General features: G+C 39.2%; 1 protein-coding gene across 1 annotated transcript in view; it reads right to left on the minus strand.

The window, feature by feature from the left end:
* The window catches only part of MEGF10 (multiple EGF like domains 10), a 120,149-nt gene that overhangs the window by 83,702 nt on the left and 15,701 nt on the right, over nt 1-20,746 (minus strand). Inside the window, exons 2-4 of the mRNA XM_063129466.1 lie at nt 8,368-8,502; nt 4,458-4,559; nt 3,336-3,436 (exon numbers count right to left, since the gene is read on the minus strand). Of these exons, the coding sequence (XP_062985536.1) occupies nt 3,336-3,436; nt 4,458-4,559; nt 8,368-8,486 (322 nt within the window). The 5' untranslated portion in view covers nt 8,487-8,502. The remainder of the gene's footprint in view (nt 1-3,335; nt 3,437-4,457; nt 4,560-8,367; nt 8,503-20,746) is intronic.

Genomic DNA, 20,746 nt, shown 5'->3' on the forward strand with positions numbered 1-20,746 from the left:
TAGACAGGAACTACAACTGCCAACTGGAGCTGTCGGTCAGAAACATTATGCATCTATCAGCATTGGCACATCCAGAGAAAAGGAATTTGGAGAGCTTAGATTAAACCACAGTTTTTTAAATTACTATCAAATCTGCTTGTTGAAGAGAGGGCGGCTGGACATGTAAGACCCTAAACACCTGCACAGGAAGGTCTACTGTGCATAGAAGCTTAGACTAATCTAACAGTAACAAATAGGTGTTGTTATTTTAGGATCTATTTATTTTGGGTAACCTAAAGAATCCCAAAACTATGAGGGTTTGCTGGCAATTCCAATTCAGTAACTTAAGTCCTATTTTTCTATCTCCATTTTAGAATCTCAACCCATATCTGGAAACAAAATTTAAACATTTTGTTTATCTGTATGTCTTAGGTAAAGACATACCAGATCTTTGAAAAAGTAGTAAGTCTAGACATACTTAAGAATTATTGCACTTCCAAAATTGTCATTTTCAAAATATGATGGCAAATAGTAGTCATAGTCAGTCATTTTATTTGTATACGGTTTTCCCATATGCAGTAGTTCATAAAGCATGACCAAAAAATCCAAGTATACTCCTGTCCATATTAAAGAAAACTCAAAACAATTTAATAACAAATATGTAATAAATAAAAACATCAAATATCAATAATTCAACTTCATCCTCCGGATTTGCTGATTAGCACCAACAGTAGAATGAGGTCTTTTAAAGAACTTGAGAGGTAGGGTAACCACTTAAGCATTGCCCCCCCCAAAAAAACAGGACAAAACAGGGCACAAATTTGCATAAAAATTGGCAGAGATTTGCATCAAATTTGCCACTTTCTGACAATAAAGTGAGGTCTTTTAAAGAGTTTTAGAGCTAGGATGGCCACTTACTGTATGCATCACCAAATAAGTGGGAATGCATCACAAAAAAAGAGGCCAGAGATTTGCATCTAATTTGCATATTCTAATTTATGTGCATTAATCTAAATTGAGAAGTCATTATAATTTAAATAGAAATACAATTTCATTGTGGGGAAGACTGTGACCTGTTTGCCTGCTTGCTAAGTGTTGATGGGCAACTTCAGGGCCTCCTTTCTTATGGCCCTTTACCTTTAACCCAGACTTGGACTGGACAGCCCTTGAGATAGAGCATACCTTCAAGCAGAGAATTGTCCTCTGGCAGCCCTTCAAATAGAGGGCTGCCTTCTGTAAAAGAAGACACATAGGCCTTAGCTAGACAGGGCGAAATCCCGGGGTGATCCCCAGGATCATCTCTGTGCATTCACATGATGCACAGGGGATCCCAGGATCAGGGAGGGATGATCGCCCTACCCTTTGAGCCTGGTTTTTCCATGGTCCCGGGCTAAGCCCGATACTGTGGAATGTGTGGCCGGGTGTCCCGGTTTGTCCCGGTTCCTCATGAGGAGCCAGGACCCACACACAGGGCACAGAGCTCATCAGGAGCACTGCGCCCATTGGGGGTGGAGTGGGGGAAACGGGGATTTTTTTAAAAAAAAAACAACACCTTACCTTTTGTGCATGAGCACTCATGTGCATCTTCCCCTTTAAGAAAAAAAACTAAAATGGCGGACGCGATGCCTCTCCCTCTGAAGTTGTTGCGTGCCGCATGTGAACAGAGGGGGGAATCTCGTGATAAAAATCTAGCAAGATCTTTACCCCTCCGTCTCGCTAGACCAGTAGGTCTAGCTAAGGCCATAGCCACCCTATATCAGAGAGAGGCAGGTCCAGTTGTCAATCCAAGATGTTATTGGAACAGGGTAAAACATCCTCTAGCCTTGATTGTAAGCAGCAAGTAGCACAGCTCTGTCCTCCAATGTCAGTCAAAAAACTGTAGTGTTGAAGTGTTCTGGATACCTACTTTAAGGAAGTGGATATTATGTTTGCTACCTGAGGACTAACAGTGGCTATTATCTAGCATACTTTTAGCATAAAATCCATCGTTTTGAAATCTGTTATGGTTTGGCATGGATATTAGCACTTGTAATTGAATTCATAAGAAATACATAATTTCAGGTATCAGTGCAATCATACATTCCTACTCTTTAACTGAAACAAGATTATGGATAAGAATAATAAACTTTTTTGCAACAAAATACTTGTTACTCCTTTTTCAAAAAATCTACAGAACATTCCGAAGCTCCATGAGGGTTCACAAATGAACTTAATTTTCCCTTTCATGTTAGGGTTGTTGTCGAATCATGGGTTGTTGTTTAATCATGGGTTGTCATTACAAGCGAATCCTGCATTATGATTTAACTGTGGGTCGTTAGCCACAAACAATTCAAGAATTCACAACCCAACAAACCATGGATTATTTTTCTGGGTATCCATGGTTAACAACCCATACTTAAACCAAAATGCAGGGTTCACACATAACAACCCACAATTAAAAAACAACCTACAGTTCAACAACTACCCATAATTCAATGGCATAATTCAATCCCCTTGCCCCTGCATATGCACCCATTGTTTACATAATTACCCACACTGCAGCAGAGTTTGGCGTATTATGCAAACCAGGTGCATGGCACAGCAGGGTACCCACCCTACAACCCCTACTGCATATCATGGACTGTAGGGTGAGCACGAAGCCACCCCTGCCCCGCTCCATGATGGGTTCGCTCAACATGCCAACCATAGTGCAGCATGGACAATTATGTAAAAAACGGGTGTGCACTGAGTATAAGAGAGATAATATCCTGTCAATCTGCAACCACTGAAGACCTATTTCTCCAATAAAGGTTATGAAACATGATGGCCATATACTATCTTATCTTATTCTAATCTTTAAAAGAAGAAAAATCATATTGCTCTTCTTCAACAGTAGCTAGTGAAGAACTTCCCCACCCGGCTAGTGAGGAACTTCTCCTCTGTGGCACAATAAAGCAAAAAAGGGAAAAGTTGTTCTTTACCAGAAACCATTGGGAAGTTAGCACCATAAAAGCATGCAGTTGCTGACTTACGAGAAGCCTCATTTGATGTTACAGCCAATGCCACGGTTGCTAGGCACTCAGTAACTATTCATTTGGACAGTGCCAACTGAGACACCACTGCCTTACTGCTGCTTCTCAACACTTACCAATAAGGACATGACTTCCTCTCAATTGCCCCAGAGCAACAGCTCACAATTACTACCATCAAACCACCACAAATAAATCCACTTCATTTGCTCCTTGTTCTTGGTGACCCAATATACACTAACACAAATCATCAAGTGTTGAATGTAGAAAACTGAAATCCTGATAACTCAAGCATAGAGAAATAAATCCAACATCCAATGTGATAGTAGTGAGAATAAATTTACTTACGGATACACATTTCCCTGCTTTCATAAAACCCAGGACAACACTGTGATTTCCGTCTGTACATAGTTTTTTCTCCATGTCTGTAGGCAGTTCGGTAACTGATTCTATTGAAGTACATAAATGTAAAATTTGTTAACAAGTATTTGTAAATAACCAATTATACATGTTTAGGTATATTGTAGATTAACCAATAAATCAACCCCCAATTTTCTAAAACCTGAGTATTCATACTAGTAATTCTATAGGGGAGTGTTCAAACATTTCCAAAATGATTTTACACTTTGGGAGGTAAACAAAAATAAGCTGATAAAATATTTAGAACTCAATACAGCAATACTGATTGCAAATGTGAGTTGCTGGGTTGCTGAGAAGAGTTAATACAGCAGAGCTGGTGCACTTACTGTATATGCCTAACAATTTCATTGGGCTTAACTCTTATGCAGCCTAGATCTTTTATTGAATCAATGAATTGGTAGAAATTCAGACAAATAAATAACTTTTAGGTATACATTACAATTCTCAACAAGAATAGGATAATCAGAATAAATCAAACCAGACTCATAGGGAAAGAAATTTGCAAAACAATAACAATAGCATCTTTTCTACACTGTTCAGCAAGAAGCATTTTTTTAAAAAGCACATTTTCTAGAGAAATGTTCCTGTGTTCAAGACCATGCTCCCTAATTATTTGTGCCCTTTACAACAAAACTCATCAAAATATAGGGCAGCTGGGTTACGGAAGTGCTTGCCAAAGCCTATTCTCAGAATAAGGTACTGCCTCAATATTACACCTCTATCTGTAATTCTTCTTTAGAAAAAGGGAGTATCATTCACAGTGGTACATCACACAATCTTCTGTAGCCTAATAATCCTCTGCAAAATTCACAGACTACACTTCAGAGGCTTAAATATCTCATAGTTTTACTGAGGATAACTAACATCCACATGCCCACATACAAATTACGGTTGGATCATATGATCTGATCTGCAGGTGCTAGCAGTATGTCAGTCTACTTGATTTATTCTACACTCTTTTAAACATGAAGCAACAATTAATCATCTGCAAAAGATTGTTCTAACAAAGCAATATGAAAACAGAGTTCTTTTTTTAAAAAAAAAAATCACCTGTGTCGTGTGCATTTAAACCAATTCAGTATGTCTGTACAGCTGGTGTAGTAAATCTGATCAAAGGGATGAGGATAGGATTCTTGCACTGTAACAGAATAACTACACAAAAGCAAAATAAAATTATTAAGAGTTTATTCCATTAGAACTACTGCTAAATTGAAGAAAGTTTAATGGGCAGGAAGTAAATGATTTAGGTTTACCTCAAGTTCAGTTATTATTGGTGTAAGTGAACCATAGCTAAATTTCAGAAGGAAATAATCAATTGGTCTTAGGGTGCTTATAATAAAACATTTTCTGCATGTCTTAGATTGCATAAAACTATTGTAAACTATAAAAATGAGTGGTACACTTTTTTCTTTGGTACAGTTTTCTAAGTGAAAATTTATGTCAATTATTTGCCATAAGCCAGGCAGTCCTGGCATGTCGGTATATATTTTAACCCAATGTTTTCTTATCCCTCCCTCTGCTTGCGTCCACCCATCTCCCATTAGCCCTAATCCAGCAGGGGGCAATTTCAGCAAACATTAGACATGTAATCAGTCAGAAAGCAACATAATTTAGATAAGCGTTTGTAAATAACAAAATTTTAATATAACTTTATTAATATGGAATATGTAAGGCTACAGTTGGATGAAACATTCATATAGTCTTACTATGAATATAATGCCAGCAAAATGTGCTGGGGGGGGAATTAATATGCACCCAGAAAAATAATCTTGACATGCAGTTTGTAAAATATAAGAAATGAAATCTTGCTTCCTTATTTCCAAATGTTTTGTAGTTTGGCCATTTTCAGGCTTATCTGGAAAAACTTAAACTATATTAAAAAAAACACCAGAATCTTCCAAAGTATAAAGGCCTATTGGCAGTAAGTACAAAGGTTCCTTGGCAATTACATAAATATACAACCTAGCTGTTTATCACTGTCCAAGAAAATACTGTATAATTTAAATAAGTTGCAGCCCACTCCTATGGCAATCTACACTAAAGTAAGTCCTAGTGAGTTCAATAAGACTTACTCCCATCTGTGTGCAGAGGATTACAGCCTTCGTCTGGCATTCTGATCATCCTTTGCTCATTCAATTTTTTCTATTTTCTCAAGTCAGTTGTTGTAATTTTCTTTTAGGATAATGCATATTCCAGCCACAATGAAGAGGTTAAATTTCTTTATGCCCCTAAATGACTGTGCCCTAGAACAGTTGGCCATGGAACCAACCAGAAGGGAGGCGACCCTGGATTTAATCCTAAATTATGTCGCCAAGGACCTAGTACGAAATGTAAATGTTGTTGAATCAACTAGAAACAGTGATCACAGTGCTATCAGATTTAATATATATTTAAGTGGGAAATTGTCAGGAAGTCCAGCACAGTCACATTTGACTTCAATAAAGGAAACTTCTCAAAAATGAGGGAACTGGTGAAAAGGAAGTTGAAAGGTGGAGTCAAGAGGATTAAATCCCTTCATATTGCCAGGAGATTATTCAAAACCACAATAATAGAAGCTCAGGTAAAATGTATACCCCAGTTTAGGAAAGGTAGTACCAAGTCCAAGAGGTCAGCAGCACAGTTAACAACCAGTGTTAAGAGAGCTATTGCAGAAAAGAGGGCTTTCTTCAGAAAATGGAAGTCTTGGCCAAGTGAAAAGAACAAAAGGGAGCACAAGCTTCCACAAAGGCAATTTAGGCACACGATAAGAGATATGGAAAAACATTTTGAAGAGCACATTGCTAACAATATCAAGGCCAACAATAAAGAATTCTTTAAATTTATATTAACCAGCTAGGGAGGCAGTAGGACCGTTGGATGGCAGTGGAGTTAAGGGAATACTAAAGGAGGACAGAGAAATTGCAGAGAAGCTGAATGAATTCTTCTCATCTATCTTCAGTCCAGAAGATATAGGACTGATGCCTATGCCTGAATTGATGTTTTCAAGAAGGGAGTCAGAGGAACTGAGGCAAATAGTTGTGACAAAATATGAAGTTCTCAACCTTATTGATAAAATGAAAGCAAATAAATCACTGGGCCCAGATGGTATCCATCCTAGAATTCTCAAAGAACTCAAATATGAAATACCTGATCTTCTAACCAGAACACACAACAAGTCCCTGAGATCAGCCTCTATATCAGAGGACTGGAAGTTGGCCAACATAACATCAATTTTTAAGCCAGTGAGCTTAAGTGCCATAACCCATGTATGGCTTGCCTAGATGCGGGGCGGGGGGTATTGCAATGGTGGGGGAAGGAAGAGTGAGACAATGTGTACTTACCTCCATTGGTGGAGGCAAAGTGGTGCCATAGACTGAGGGAGGAGTCTTTGGGGGTGTAATTCCCCATTGACTCCTTCCCTCAGGCCTCCTGCTGAGGGTTTTATGGCCCCAGTGGGGGGCTAAGGGTTACCTGTGAAGGCAACTCATCTCACCCACCTGGGTGACACGGGAAGGCCTCCCCTCCCCAAAAGGGGCAGTCCTCAGTGGTGATCAGCAGACACCAATCAATAGGATTGGAATGTTTTCCCCCAATAACAGCCCAACTAGTTGCTGGCTGAGTTAAGCTGCCTGCCCAGTTAGTCCTTTGCAGATCTAATTTGAATAAATGTGGCCCAATTTTATACCATACTTCATGTCTCATGTCTTTATTTCCCCCATACATTTGCAATGTCTGTTCTGGGTAAATTGGTTGAAAGCATTATTAAATATAAATTTAGTAAGTATATAGAAGAACATGCCCTGCTGAAAAAGAATCAACATGGCTTCTGCAAAGGTAAGTCCTTTCTCACTAACCTGTTAGAGTTCTTTGAGAGTATCAATAAACATCTAGACAAGGGTGATCTACTGGACATTGTTTACATGGACTGCCAAAAGGCTTTTGATAAAGTCCCTCACCAAAGACTCCTGAGCAAATTTAGCAGTCATGGAATAAGAGAGGTCCCTGGTCAACTATGTTAACACAATGCTGGATTAGATGGACCCTTGGTTTGATCCAGCATGGCTGTTTTTATGTTCTTAGGATTTCCAAAGTTACAAGCAATAATAAGTAGATGGATGCTAATTTGTTTGTGTTACCTGCCATCTATTCCAGTACAACTGCTAGTGCTATGGTAACCTTCAAGATTTTTTTTTTAATGTCATTCCATCTTGAATATGGGAAGACAAATGAACGATTACTATAGTTAGAAGCAATCACTAATCAGACTTGTTTGGGGTTGGGTTTATTTTGGCTTGTTTCTCCCCAACATATTATGTTACTGTTCAGATTTTTTAAAAGGAAAGGAAAAAACACTCTGGATCAATCTACTGTCATTATATTTCTCCAGTATTCCTTGGAGGGCTAAAATGAAAAGACATAGCAATTTATAGCCCTGAAAATTATACAATAGGAATAATATCTTCTGTTTCTTTTATTCAAGCCTCGTATTTTTCTAAATAAGCACTCTAACCTTTCAGCTCTTTAAATGCATGAGAACTGCAAGGTATATACGTGACTCTTATATGTTAAGCCCCTCATTTGCTTAAGCGAAGGAGGCCACTCTCTGCGCATGTCTCCACACTTCCTGTCTCCTCTCCCCATAAGAAAATAATTAAGCCAACAAGTTTTAATACAGATTTTAAAAGCTTCATAATTATCCCTGGAAAGCTTTCAATAGGGCTAATTATACCCTGAATATGCAGATTTTCCAACTGAGTTAATTGGATTAAAGATATTCCTTTATGGAATGCCTGTAATTTATAATGTGTATATTTTAATGTGGAATGAAGTATGTACATTTGGCTCAGTTTTGCATGTTTTCTATATAGTCACTTCTGGATCTGTAATCATACATGTAATATATACTTTAAATAAAAATGAACAAAAATAAACATAAACTACTAATAAAATATCATGACAATACTATTAATAGAAGTTTTACCTCTCCCAGTGGCTACACACATTTGGATCCTCAAGATTCAGGGATAAAGTTGCGACCGTCCAATGGTACAAAAGTATGAGTGGGAAATGAACAAACTGGTCCAAGTAAAGAACCATCATTTCATCAGAAAAGCCCCTGTGAGAAGAGAGGAAAACATTGGCTATTATTATTGTTATGTACCATACAAGTTGCATAAAAACCATGCTTGGTATACCTGAGGCTGGCCCTGACATGTGGCAGGATGGTATAAGACATGAGGCAGGATGAATCATCCCTCTTTAGGCAATACTATGAGAAGGAAACAGACAAAGGCAGGAATTGGTGTCTCAATAGCGTAGCAAGGCTTTTTTAAATGTTGGCTTTAGTATGGAAGCGGCACAATAAACAGTGATGTAGGTGTATTGTTGTGGTACTAATAAGGGAAAACTTTCAGCAAAGGCTCCTACTTTCAGTGGCATGCAGAATTTGAGAGTTAAACTTTAGTATCCTCTACTGGCTGTGACAATGGACTGGATGAGGGCTAATAAACTGAAACTCAATCCAGACAAGACTGAGATGCTGCTAGGGAGTGATTCTTCTGACTGGATGGAGGGTGTTAACCAGTTCTGGATGGGTTGCACTCCCCCAGAAGGGGCAAGTTCATAGCTTGGGGGTACTCCTAGAACCATCTCTGTCACTTGAGGCTCAGGTGGCCTTGGTGGCACAGAGTTCCTTCTACCAACTTTGGTTGGTGGCCCAGCTATGCCCCTATCTGGACAGGGATAACCTGGCTTCAGTTGTCTATTCTGGTAACCTCCAAGTTAGATTACTGCAATATGCTCTACGTGGGGCTGCCTTTGAAGATGGTTCAGAAGCTGCAGCTTGGGCAAAGTGCAGCGGCCAGATTGATATTAGGAACCAGAAGGTTCTAACATATAAGACCAACTCTGGCCCGCTTGCATTGGCTGCCTGTATATTTCTAAGCCTGATTCAAGGTGCTGGTTATTTATTTATTTATTTATTACATTTTTATACCGCCCAATAGCCGAAGCTCTCTGGGCGGTTCACAAAAATTAAAACCATCAAACCTATAAAGGTTTAACCTATAAAGCCTTACATGGCTTGGGACCACAATACCTGATGGAACGCCTCTCCTGACATGAACCTACCCATACACTACACTCAACATCTGAGGTCCTCCTCCGAGTGCCTACTTTGAGGGAACCTCAGAAGATGGCAACAAGGAAGAGGACTTTTTCAGTGGTGGCCCATCAACTATGGAATGATCTTCCTGACAAAGTTTGCCTGGCATCAACATTGCTGTCTTTTTAGTGTCAGGTCAAGACTTTTCTCTTCTCTCAGCATTTAACAGCATATGTTAAGTTTTTTAACTGACTCCTGGATAGTTGGTATGTAGTCTGTTTTTATGCTTTTTATGGTTTAAAATTTTGTATATTTGTTTTTTAATATTTTTAATCTTTTAAACTGCCCAGAGATTTTTGGCTATGGGGCAGTATATAAATGTAATAAATAATAATAATAAATAATAACATGGCAGAGCATGTGTAGATTTTACTAACTCCTTGATCCTTTATTGATAATTAATAAATAAAGCACAATAATCTTGCCAGTATATAATATTGTGGTAGTTAGTGAGTTATGTTAAATAGGAACAAAAAGTGGTGCATTTACAGTTTAATTTCCAACGAAGTGGTGATTTCCCTTATTAAAACACATTATGAAGGTAAATTGTATTTCCTTTTTCAAAATGTCAATAAATTTCCTTTTGAATGTATTTAATAGAAAAATCAATGTTAAAAAAAGACGTGACTATTTGCATGAACCCCCTAGTGTACTACTTGATTGCATCCTAGTTCTTTTGCTTAATTATTAAGGATAATCAAAACACAAAATCAGTACAACTGATTAGCATTGCTAAAGTGTTTATATTAGCAGTAAAAATATAGAAGGTTTATTTAACTCTTACTTTCTACAATATGCAGAAATACATTTGAAAATCATACATTAATATAAATATCTCAAGTATTCCTCATATATGGACATACACTATGCAGGAGCTCTAAGTTTCATATCTCAATTATGTTTTCTATATGCAAGAAGGACAAAATATTTAGTTTTAAAGGGTGCTTCCAGATGCTTCCTGTTCTGGATGGGGTTGCAGTCCCCTTGAAGGAGCAGGTTTGTAGCTTGTGGGTTCTCCTAGAACTATCTCTGTCACATGAGGCTCAGGTGGCCTCGGTGGCACGGATTGCCTTCTACCAACTCCGTCTAGTGGCCCAGCTACGCCCCTATCTGGACAGGGATAACCTAGCTTCAGTCGTCCATGCTCTGGTAACCTCTAAATTAGATTACTGCAATACCCTCTACATGGGGCACTTGGGCAGCCTTTGAAGATGGTTCGGAAGCTGCAGCTTGTGCAAAATGCAGCGGCCAGACTGATAACTGGAACCAGAAGATTTGAACATATAACACTGATTCTGGCCTGCTTGCATTGGCTGCCTATACGTTTCCGAACTCAATTCAAGATGCTGATTTTAACCTATAAAGCCTTACACGGCTTGGGACCACAATTCCTGATGGAACACCTCTCCTGACATGAACCTACCCATATACTGCGCTCAACATCTAAGGTCCTCTTCCAAGTGCCTACTTTGAGGGAAGCTCAGAGGATGGCAACAAGGGAGAGGGCCTTTTCAGTGGTGCACCCCCCCCCAAATTACTGAATGATTTCCCCGATGAGGCTCGCCTAGCACCAACATTGTTATCTTTTCGGTGCCAGGTCAAGACTTTTCTCTTCTCCCAGGCATTTAACAGCATTTAACAACATATGCTAAGTTTTTTTGTTTTTAAAGGACCCCAGAACTGTTGTTGTTTAAATGGATACTGTTGTTTTATACTGTTGTTTTATATTTTTTATGGTTTTAAATTTTGTATACTTTTTAATTTTCACTGTTTTTAACTTCTGTAAACCACCTGGAGAGCTTCGGCTATGGGGCGGTATATAAATTTAATAAATAAATAAATAATACCATCGCCGTGGCTCTTACATAGAATTTTTACAGGCAGTCCAGACAATAGGGGCTGGGTTCACACAGCATGACAACCTATATTCAAGGTTGAGTATTGGTTGAGTTGAGTGTGGTTGTCATTGAACCATGTGTTGTTGTTGTAACATGCATTGTGTTGTGTGAACCGAGCTGCACTACCAAACAACCCGAAGTTAACAATCCAATAACAAACCACGGATTCTCTTTGTGGGTTGTTTGTGATTAACAAACAATGGTTTATTAGCATGGCTGAGTTCACACAACATAACAACTCATGGTTCAACAACAATCCACACTCAAACCATACTCAACCTTGAGTGTAGGTTATGTGAGTCCAGTTAATGTCTTCCCTCTCATAATCCTCACGTGTTTTCCCACGTGTTTTTTCTTACTATGAAAAATCTGTTAAAAAAAGAAATATGAAATCCCTCACCTTCTTACCTTCCTCCCATTCTTAAAACATCCATAGTTAAAAAGCCAAGCGAAAAACGAATGGACTGGTAATCAAAGGGCTTATACAGAGTAAGGCAGGGGGTGTTGAACCTCTTTCAGAATCTCAGTTAACTTCTGTCAATTAACTACACTATAGCACTATATCTGCATTGATGTTAACACTGACCATGATTAGCTTCAAACAAAAGTTTGCAATCATGAATTTGAACTAGATTTGTAAACACCAGTTAAAGCTAACCACTGTCCTGACTGATGGGTATAACTAATGCCTGATATCACTTCTCAACTTTTTGGCTAAGATCAAGTGTAGTATGTTTGACTGATAGCTCATAATACCTTAGTCAGATGGGTGACAAGTAGCTTTGGGCTGGAGTTGCAGGACCTTAGATACCTCCTCTGATGAGCTCTAATGCAGCTCAACATCCCTCTTGGGTTAGACTACCCCTCTCAGGCTCTTCCCTCTTCTTCAACAGTAGAGAGCCTTAAAAGAGCCTAGGCCTCTGTAACCTTTTAGTCATCTCCTGCTTGTGCATTGCTAGTATTGGCCAGCAGGCACAAGGGAGCATAAGGTCCCTGTTGTGAAGGGACTTCTTGAGAGGAATCTGGCTCACAGGGTTCTGTCTCTGGGGGTGGCCATTCAGCGGTCTCTGGCTCAGGGAGTCTCTGGTTTTGTGGGGGGTTAAAATCACCCCAGCAAAACAAATGGTTCACTGTTTGGCAAAATAATTTTTTGGTTGCATGGAGGTGGGAAGACAGTCCCAATCCAGACTGGGATTGTAGTGGAGAGGCAGGGTAAAAAACAACACTTCACCTCCACTAGGATCCTGATCTTTATCAGAGCCCTTCCACTTACCCTAGAATAATAATAATAATAATAATAATAATAATAATAATAATAATAATATCTGCTATCTACATATTTAAAGTATCGTGTGCTTTGGGGCTCAGACATCAGCTTTTCCCCATGCACGCTGTTGTGAGGGATGTCCGAGAGTAAGGGGACATAATGGAACTGTAAATCACCTACTGGTACCTACTGAACATCCAAATAGGATGTTTGCTGCACTCCCTGTTCATAAATTTGGGGAACTGTGTTCTTATGGCAGAAACCAACTAATAAAAAGTAGCATTAATATATGCCTTTGGACATAAGAGCAAAAATAATGTACTCTTTTGTTGACAGACTGAAACATTAATTAAAACTACCAATGCTGACCTTATCAGAATTGGCATCTGACCCAATCTTGTCAGCAGTGATTAGTCTCATGTTAACTTGTGGCTATGAATAAACTTGATTGCTTTTATTGATTGTGCTTGCACTGTTAATAGATAAAGAATATGAAATGCAGTAGATAGTACAGTACATTAGGAAACCATTTTTCACCATGTTGGCTCATAAAATCTTTCATATATTTTCATGTTATGTCATTTAGCTTATAACCTAGCCTATTCCATGTAAATAAGAGTGAACATAAATACCAGTTAAATTATTAACTCATTTGATATAGTGTAGTGCCACGATCAGATTCAGGTCTTTATTGAAGACTTTACATGAAATAGAGGAAAAGGCATATTAAACATTTGGTTTTTCTTTTTCTATAACAGACCAGTAAGGAGAGAGAAACAAATATCAAAGCTGTATTTTGAAAAATGCAAGCTAACATGTCTGTGGCCTTAGCTAGACCTAAGGATTATCCCAGGCAAAAAGAGGGGTCATCCATGCCTGCTCCCGGGATCCCCTATGTGTCATTTGGATGCACAGGGATGATCCTGGGATGAACCCAGGATATAGGCCTGGTCTAGCCATGGCCTATGAATATATAGGAAAAAACACTCAAAGAGTTAGTAATAGTAGTATAGTGCTAAAAGAGACATGGGGCATGGCTAGACTTACCTGGTGTAGAAGGACGGAGGGGGGGGATCTCGTGATATGGTGATCGCGAGATCTCCCCCTCTGTCTACACACGACATACGATGTCCAGGAAGAAAGAGAACGTCGCACCCGCCATTTTGTTTTTTAATAGACAAAGAGTACAGGAGCGCTCCTACGAAAATGTAAGTGTAAAAAAAAAAAAACATGCTCCTGCTCCCCCCACCCCACCCCTGATGGACATGGAGCTCCTGAGGACTTCTGCGCCCCATGCCCAGGTCCCAGCTCCTCATGGTTACTCGTGAGGAGCCAAGTCAAACCGCGGCGCCCAGCCACACATCCCGTGGTCTCGGGACAAGCCTGGGACAGCAAGAAAAAACGGCATTAAACTGTAGGGCCACATCCCAGGGAAATGGAGGGATCATCCCTCCCTGCCCCCGGGATCCCCTGTGCGTCATGTGGACGTACAGGGATGATGCTGGGGTGATCCCTAGGATAAATCCTCATCTAGCCATGCCCATGGAGTAATATTACTTTATAAATTAGATATTACTTTATTATGTAACTTGCTGGCCCCAAATCATATGAGATAGTGATCTGAAGAAACAAAGGATAGACCTTTTGTTCTTGGTATGTAGCTTGCATGCATCCAAAAACTGCCTGTTCTTGGTTTGTAGTTTACATGCATCAGGATACACAAAATAAAGAACCAAATCAGTATACCTTGCTTCTTACAGAAACAAAATTATATAAACATTTGATCTTTGAGGAACATGTATTTCAGTTACTATATTCATACATAGACAGGATTCCAGACTTATCCTGGTTTACTGTGAAAGAAGAGTATGCTAGTACTAGCAGTTTGTTTGTCCAAAACAGCCCAGGAATTTAAGCCAGCAATAAATTAGGGTTTGTTGTTGCCTTATAAATCCTAGCTTCTTTGGGAACAACAAATAGGATCCTGGGTTAAATGTCACAAAAGCTATCCATTTTGGGTTAGTTTTACCTACTCATGCAAAACAAAGAGAAAATAGGTTGTATGTACTGGTACATTCTTTGTTTACAGTAAATTAGGGTAGGCCAGGAATCCTATCTTATCGTTATGTGCATTATATTCCCTAATGCGATATGTCAGAAACGTTTTTATTCATGATCTGCTACAGAAACTCATGGAAGGAAGTAGTCCAGTTCACACCATCTTCCATGATACTACCAACCTATAGCAAATACTACTCCAGCTGAGGTGTGTCTTCTGTGCCCCTCCATTTCTTTAACATTTGAATAGCTTTTAAAAATTGTATTTGCAGCACATTTCACAATATTGGTATATAATTTGCTTGCATGTTTTATCCCTTTCATGTGTGCTAATATCTGTAAATCTGTATTTACTTGTATTATATGAAGTGACTGAACTATCTGCTTCAGCCACTGACTGGACAGATGAGTCCACAGTCCACAAGAGGTAAACCTTGATCCCACCACTACCACCACCCCAAAGTCCTGGCATCCTCAAATCCAGCACTCATGTGATCTTTTGCTCCTGTTTAGTGCCCCACTTTCTGGTTTTCTTTCTGCCATTCTTTTTGAGGTATTGCCCAACTGGTTTGTTTTTTCTCATTTGACCGGATTTTTTTTTTTAAAGGACAATGTAAGTTAGTAATTTGCCCTTTGAACAATTGGCTGCATTTTAGAAAAATGTTAAGTTCAAATGTGTTTCTGGGGCCATAGCTAGACCTAAGGTTTATCCCTGGATCGTCCAGGGGTCAAACCTGTTCATCTAGGTGACACACAGGGGATCCAGTGCTCAGGCAGGGGCGAACCCTGGATGATCCCAGGATAAACCTTAGGTCTAGCTGTGGCCTTCGTCACAGAGAGGAGCTAGCGAATGAATTTAATTATTATTATCATCATCATCATCATCATCATCATCATCAAAAACTACGCAGCATTCGGCATACAAATAGGAAATAATGTATAAATACCAGTAATCAACCCTGTACATTATGCATAAAAATACTCAGATTATTAAATATGGATTTCATATCAAAGTTCTCAGCTGTTATTCGTATCACTGTAGCTTTACTTAGTACAACTTTAAAAAAAGAAGGCCCATGTCATTAAGTCCTCAAATTCATTTCCTTTAATGTAGAACAGAATCTGCTTTAGAGAGCCTGCTTCATCATTAAAAGGAACTAACAAAGACACTGCCTTAGAAACCCTAACAATCAAAGACCTTTTTTTGTTGTAATTAATATTTTTCCAAGATAATTTCTCCTATTAAAATATGTTAATTGACTCTGGTTTCAGGTTATCTGAAATCTTCTGAAAGAGAATTTGGAAGCTAATTCCTTGGCGTGAACAATAATTTCAAGCCAAATGAATGATGAGTATATTTTATTAACATAAGCAAAAAATATTTCAGTCCTCAAACTGTGTTCCTTATAGAATAATTACCGTATTATTTAAATCCGAGTACACCCCTTCTGAAACTGAATGGCGTTGATAAAGGGCACCCTGTACCAAGGGTACTTAATTATCTATCTATCTATATATTTTAAAAAGTTGTCATGTGTAGGATTGTCTATTAAAGTATCTAGAATCTTAAAGCATCTAAGACGTTTTACTGGTATTTCAATGCCTTTTTTATTAATCTGTGGCTCTGGATTCAATGAAGAACTTTGTTAAACTAACTCATTAAAATAAAGAGAGAGAAAGTTCTACAGCTTAATTGCAACATGTGCTATGAAGCACTTTGCAGACTGGAATGTGTGTCTAGCTCTTTGCCAAAAAAAAATGGGGGGGGGATACTACATAAGTAGGCATTTGTCCCAACTGGTATTAATGGTTCTCTTAATGGGGCAATTTGTATGTAATGGCAGTTTAATTACCCAATGATTTGCCGGAATATGCATTTGGTTATTGTAAACAATCTCCACTGCAATCAGAGGTTATCAGCATGATGTGTGAATCTCACAGCTGGATTGCTTAGGGTCTAAACAGCCAATGATTAACCCAGCAACAAACCATGGGTTACAATCTACCGCTAGCCATTTTAAAACTACATAGCTATTATGCATGGATTCTGTCATGAAAGATTTATATGTGCTGGTTGGTGGATAATGTTGCTGCTGCTTGTGTTGTTGTTGTTGCAACCATCATGAATGCTCTTTGTTACATCAAAGTACATTAGAGTTAAAATAAATAGAATGCAAACCTGAGGAATCAGTGAGATCTCGGAATATAACTACACAGCAAGATTCTATTGATTTCAACTGCGGCATAAACACACTTTATTTTCTGGTTTGTCCCCATAATATTCAAGTAAAGGTATAGAAGAGGACAAATAAAGAGGCTCAAATTAAAACACTGGTGGGGGTGGGGGAGAACCATTTTCTCTTTATGCCCTTTTCCGATATATCTTTTAAAATATCCACATTGAGCATAAATTTCAATCATGCCTTCTAGTCAAACTTTGTATGCAGTCTAACTGACAGGTACACTTCAGAAACAGTTGTTATTTACAATATCTGTCTGGTGAAAAAAAGATTAAAAGATCAAGTTTCTCTTGACTTCCAAACTAGTCAAGACACAGCTGGTCATCAGATTCTGAGCAACTGTTCCACATATACACAACAAGGCTTCTGTCTTCCCATAGGGTTTGCTCAGGTCATCTGCATGTGGCATGGATTAACGTAGCAATAAAGCTCCATTATAAAAGTAGGCTAAACAGTGAGTTTATACACCAAACTCCTGTGACACTGGTAAATTCTGCCATCTGACACACTCTTCAGAGGAGTTACCATATCTTGAATACAGAGAGAGCTGTATAAATATTTTCTTTTAAGTACTGTTACAATTTTAAAATGATGATTCATCCTGTGTATTGTCATGCTGTGCATAAAGAATGCGTGGAGGAGCAGAAAATAAAAATAAAGTATGTGGAAAAAAGGATTTGAGAAGTATCCAGCCATTGAACTTTTTCTACAGTACGGTAGCTCTCATTTACTTACAGGTTCCTATCATGCACTGAACTGGCCCCTAATGAGTTGTCCACTTATGCACTGCCACCAAAAGAGAAAATATGTCACCAAAAAGAGGCCCCACAAAAAGGCACAGATTTGCATAAGTTGTGCATATGCTAATTTATACGAATAGACACAATTTAGACATAATTATTATGAGCTGTGCCCAACACTACCTATGCATTAGCAAGACCAACCACAGATGCAACTGGAAGCAAGTGCTTCCTAAAGCAACTAGAAATGAGCCAAAATGGATCAGGTCAATGAAGCTTGTACAAGGGAGCTGTCCTATTCCATAAATGAGTGTTTTGGATCCCCCTGGTGCAACATAATCAGCAGGTGCATACAGGTAGCAGTGGCTCCTTTATTTAAACAGAAATACAATATATATTATTGAGGAAGATTGTGGCCTGGCTGGTGTCCAGGTGCTAACTGTTGATGGGCAACTTCAAGGACCCTAGTCTCCCTTCATATGGTTCTTATCAGACTAGGGGCATGTCTACACCAGCAGTTTATCCCGGGGTCATCCCTAGATCGTCCCTGTGCATCCAAATGATGCACAGGGGATCCCAGGTGCAAGCAGGGATGACCCCTCCATTTTCCCGGGATAACCGACACCTTGGTTATCCTGATTTTGTCCGTGGTCCCGGGACCATACCAAGGACCATGGGCGGTGTGGCGCCAACTCCCAGCTTCTCCCTTCCTCCCCGCAAGTAGCAGGCTCTTAAAACAGGCATGGAGCTGTGCGGGGGAAGTCCATGCCCATCAGGGGTGGGTACGTGGAACACGTCAAAGGGTGGTGTGTGTGTGTTTTTAAAAAACCCTTACAGGTGCTGGAGCACAATTGCACGACTGGCTCCTCTTCATTAAAAAAAAATGGCGGCCGCAACAACCCTCTTCCCCTCCAGGATGTCACGCTGCTGTCTAGACACTGGGGGAGTATCGTGGAAGCGGGTAGGTCCGCGATCCTCCCCCCTCCTTCCCTTCCTCTACACCCTTAGGTGTAGATGAGCCCTAGAACACATTTGATAAAATCCAACATTAGTCCTATCTAGAGTAGATCAATTGAAATGAATGGGACTTAAGTTATGTTGGATTCTACCCACTGCCACTCTATCCTAATTCTACTAACATTTAATTGAGCATAGTACATTTTTCGCTAGCAAAATACCATATTTATGCATGTGAAATGTATCACTACTTTGCAACAGAAATTTCAGGCATGGGGACATTACAGGGGGGAAAGGGTTAAAACCCCTTAAGCACACAGACTCCTTAGAGTCCCAGTCTGAATTGGGCCACCTGTCCCAACACCTTTAAAATAATGTCCTCTTTGACCTTAATATGTGCTTCAACATCAACATCATTGCTTTCCCTCATGATTTTCGATGTAGGTATGTTTCTACATACTTCTTGTTCCAGCTGCAAACATTAACAGTATCCTTCTTTTAGTCCAATTTAGAATAGTTAATTAGCAATGACAGCAAAATTTAGAAAGAAGGGTCCAGAAATATAAATTAAGAATGCAATGAATCTTAAGCTTGCCTACTAGGGATCAAGTCTCATGAAATTGAGTGCAATTTACTTCTGAATAAACCTGCTTATTTATTTAGTGACTGCGTTTGTATCGCGCTTTTCAGACAATTATTGTTTCCCAAAGTGACTCACATCAAGTAAAAGAGAGAAAAGCCCTGCCATCAGGCTTGAAAATAAAATGGCAAGATATTGAGGAAAGGAGAGTGAAGGGAAATGAAAAGGGAGGGAGATCAATATTTCAAGTCCAGAACAAGATTTGTACTGCTTAGGATTGTATTGCAAGCTCAACCACCCAGTAAATTGTCTGAAATTCTTTCTTCTCCTGAGAATAAAAGACTTTTATTTTCTAATTGCTTTAAATATTCAACAGTTAGGATTCTAAAAATATATATCTTCCAGTACTTTGATGGCCGGGGTGGGGGGTAGTAGACTTTGACTTCTAATTTACTTCTTTGCTGTGATTAGATTGTTAGATTATTAGATTGTAAGCCTATGCGGCAGGGTCTTGCTATTTACTGTGTTATCTGTACAGCACCATGTACATTGATGGTGCTATATAAATAAATAATAATAATAATAATAATAATGATTTATAAGAAATGTATGAATTAACCCAGTTTTGGAGCCTGTAATTGCGTTCATCTGAACACTGTTAAAATTTCACACCAGTCCTTCCCCCATCAACAAAAATGCCCATGTTAGTGAAAATAATGTGCAAAATGCATTATAGCAGGAAAATTGCTTGCAAAAATGTATGCATTAGGCAAAAATAGGGTGACCAACTGTCAGGATTTCCCCGGATTTGTCCTGGTTTTTGTTCTTTCAATAGTGTCAGGGGGGATTTTCTATAATTTTCAATAATGTCCTGGAATGACACACCTTCCCCTTTAAGGCTGCCATTAGCATGGCAGGAGTGAATGACATGCTTTCTTGAGGCACATCATTCCCCACCCTAAGCAACAATTGAGGTCTTAAAGGGGAAAGTGGGTCATTCGTGGACATTATAGAAAAGGCCCCAATTGGAGTGGATGGTGGTGGTGCAGAATGAAATCCTTTCCCCTCCTCCACTCCAATCGGGTTCTTTGAGGTGGCGGGGGAATAACGTACTTTCTGCAGGACTCAGAAAGCTGCTTCCCCCCACACACACACTAGGTGTCCTCTTTTTTGGTTTCCCAAATATGTTCACCCTAGGCAAAAATGCACACACAACTGCAAACATTTTTTTTAATAAGACTAAAAATAAAATCTCCAAGTTTGGGGTGAACCAAATTTAAGACTGGAAAAATGAGCAAGTGACAAATTTGTCCATCCCTGTCCTTACCCTTATTCTTAAGCACAGGGGAAGAGCAAAGTGGGTAGACGTCTCACAGACCACAGGACATTGTGGATTTCCCACCCGAGGCCATAGACTGACACCAGCCTTCCCATCCCACCCCCACCCAACAAGAAGT

This window comes from Elgaria multicarinata, chromosome 6, assembly GCF_023053635.1.
Source record: "Elgaria multicarinata webbii isolate HBS135686 ecotype San Diego chromosome 6, rElgMul1.1.pri, whole genome shotgun sequence".
In the NCBI taxonomy this organism is placed as follows: domain Eukaryota; kingdom Metazoa; phylum Chordata; class Lepidosauria; order Squamata; family Anguidae; genus Elgaria; species Elgaria multicarinata.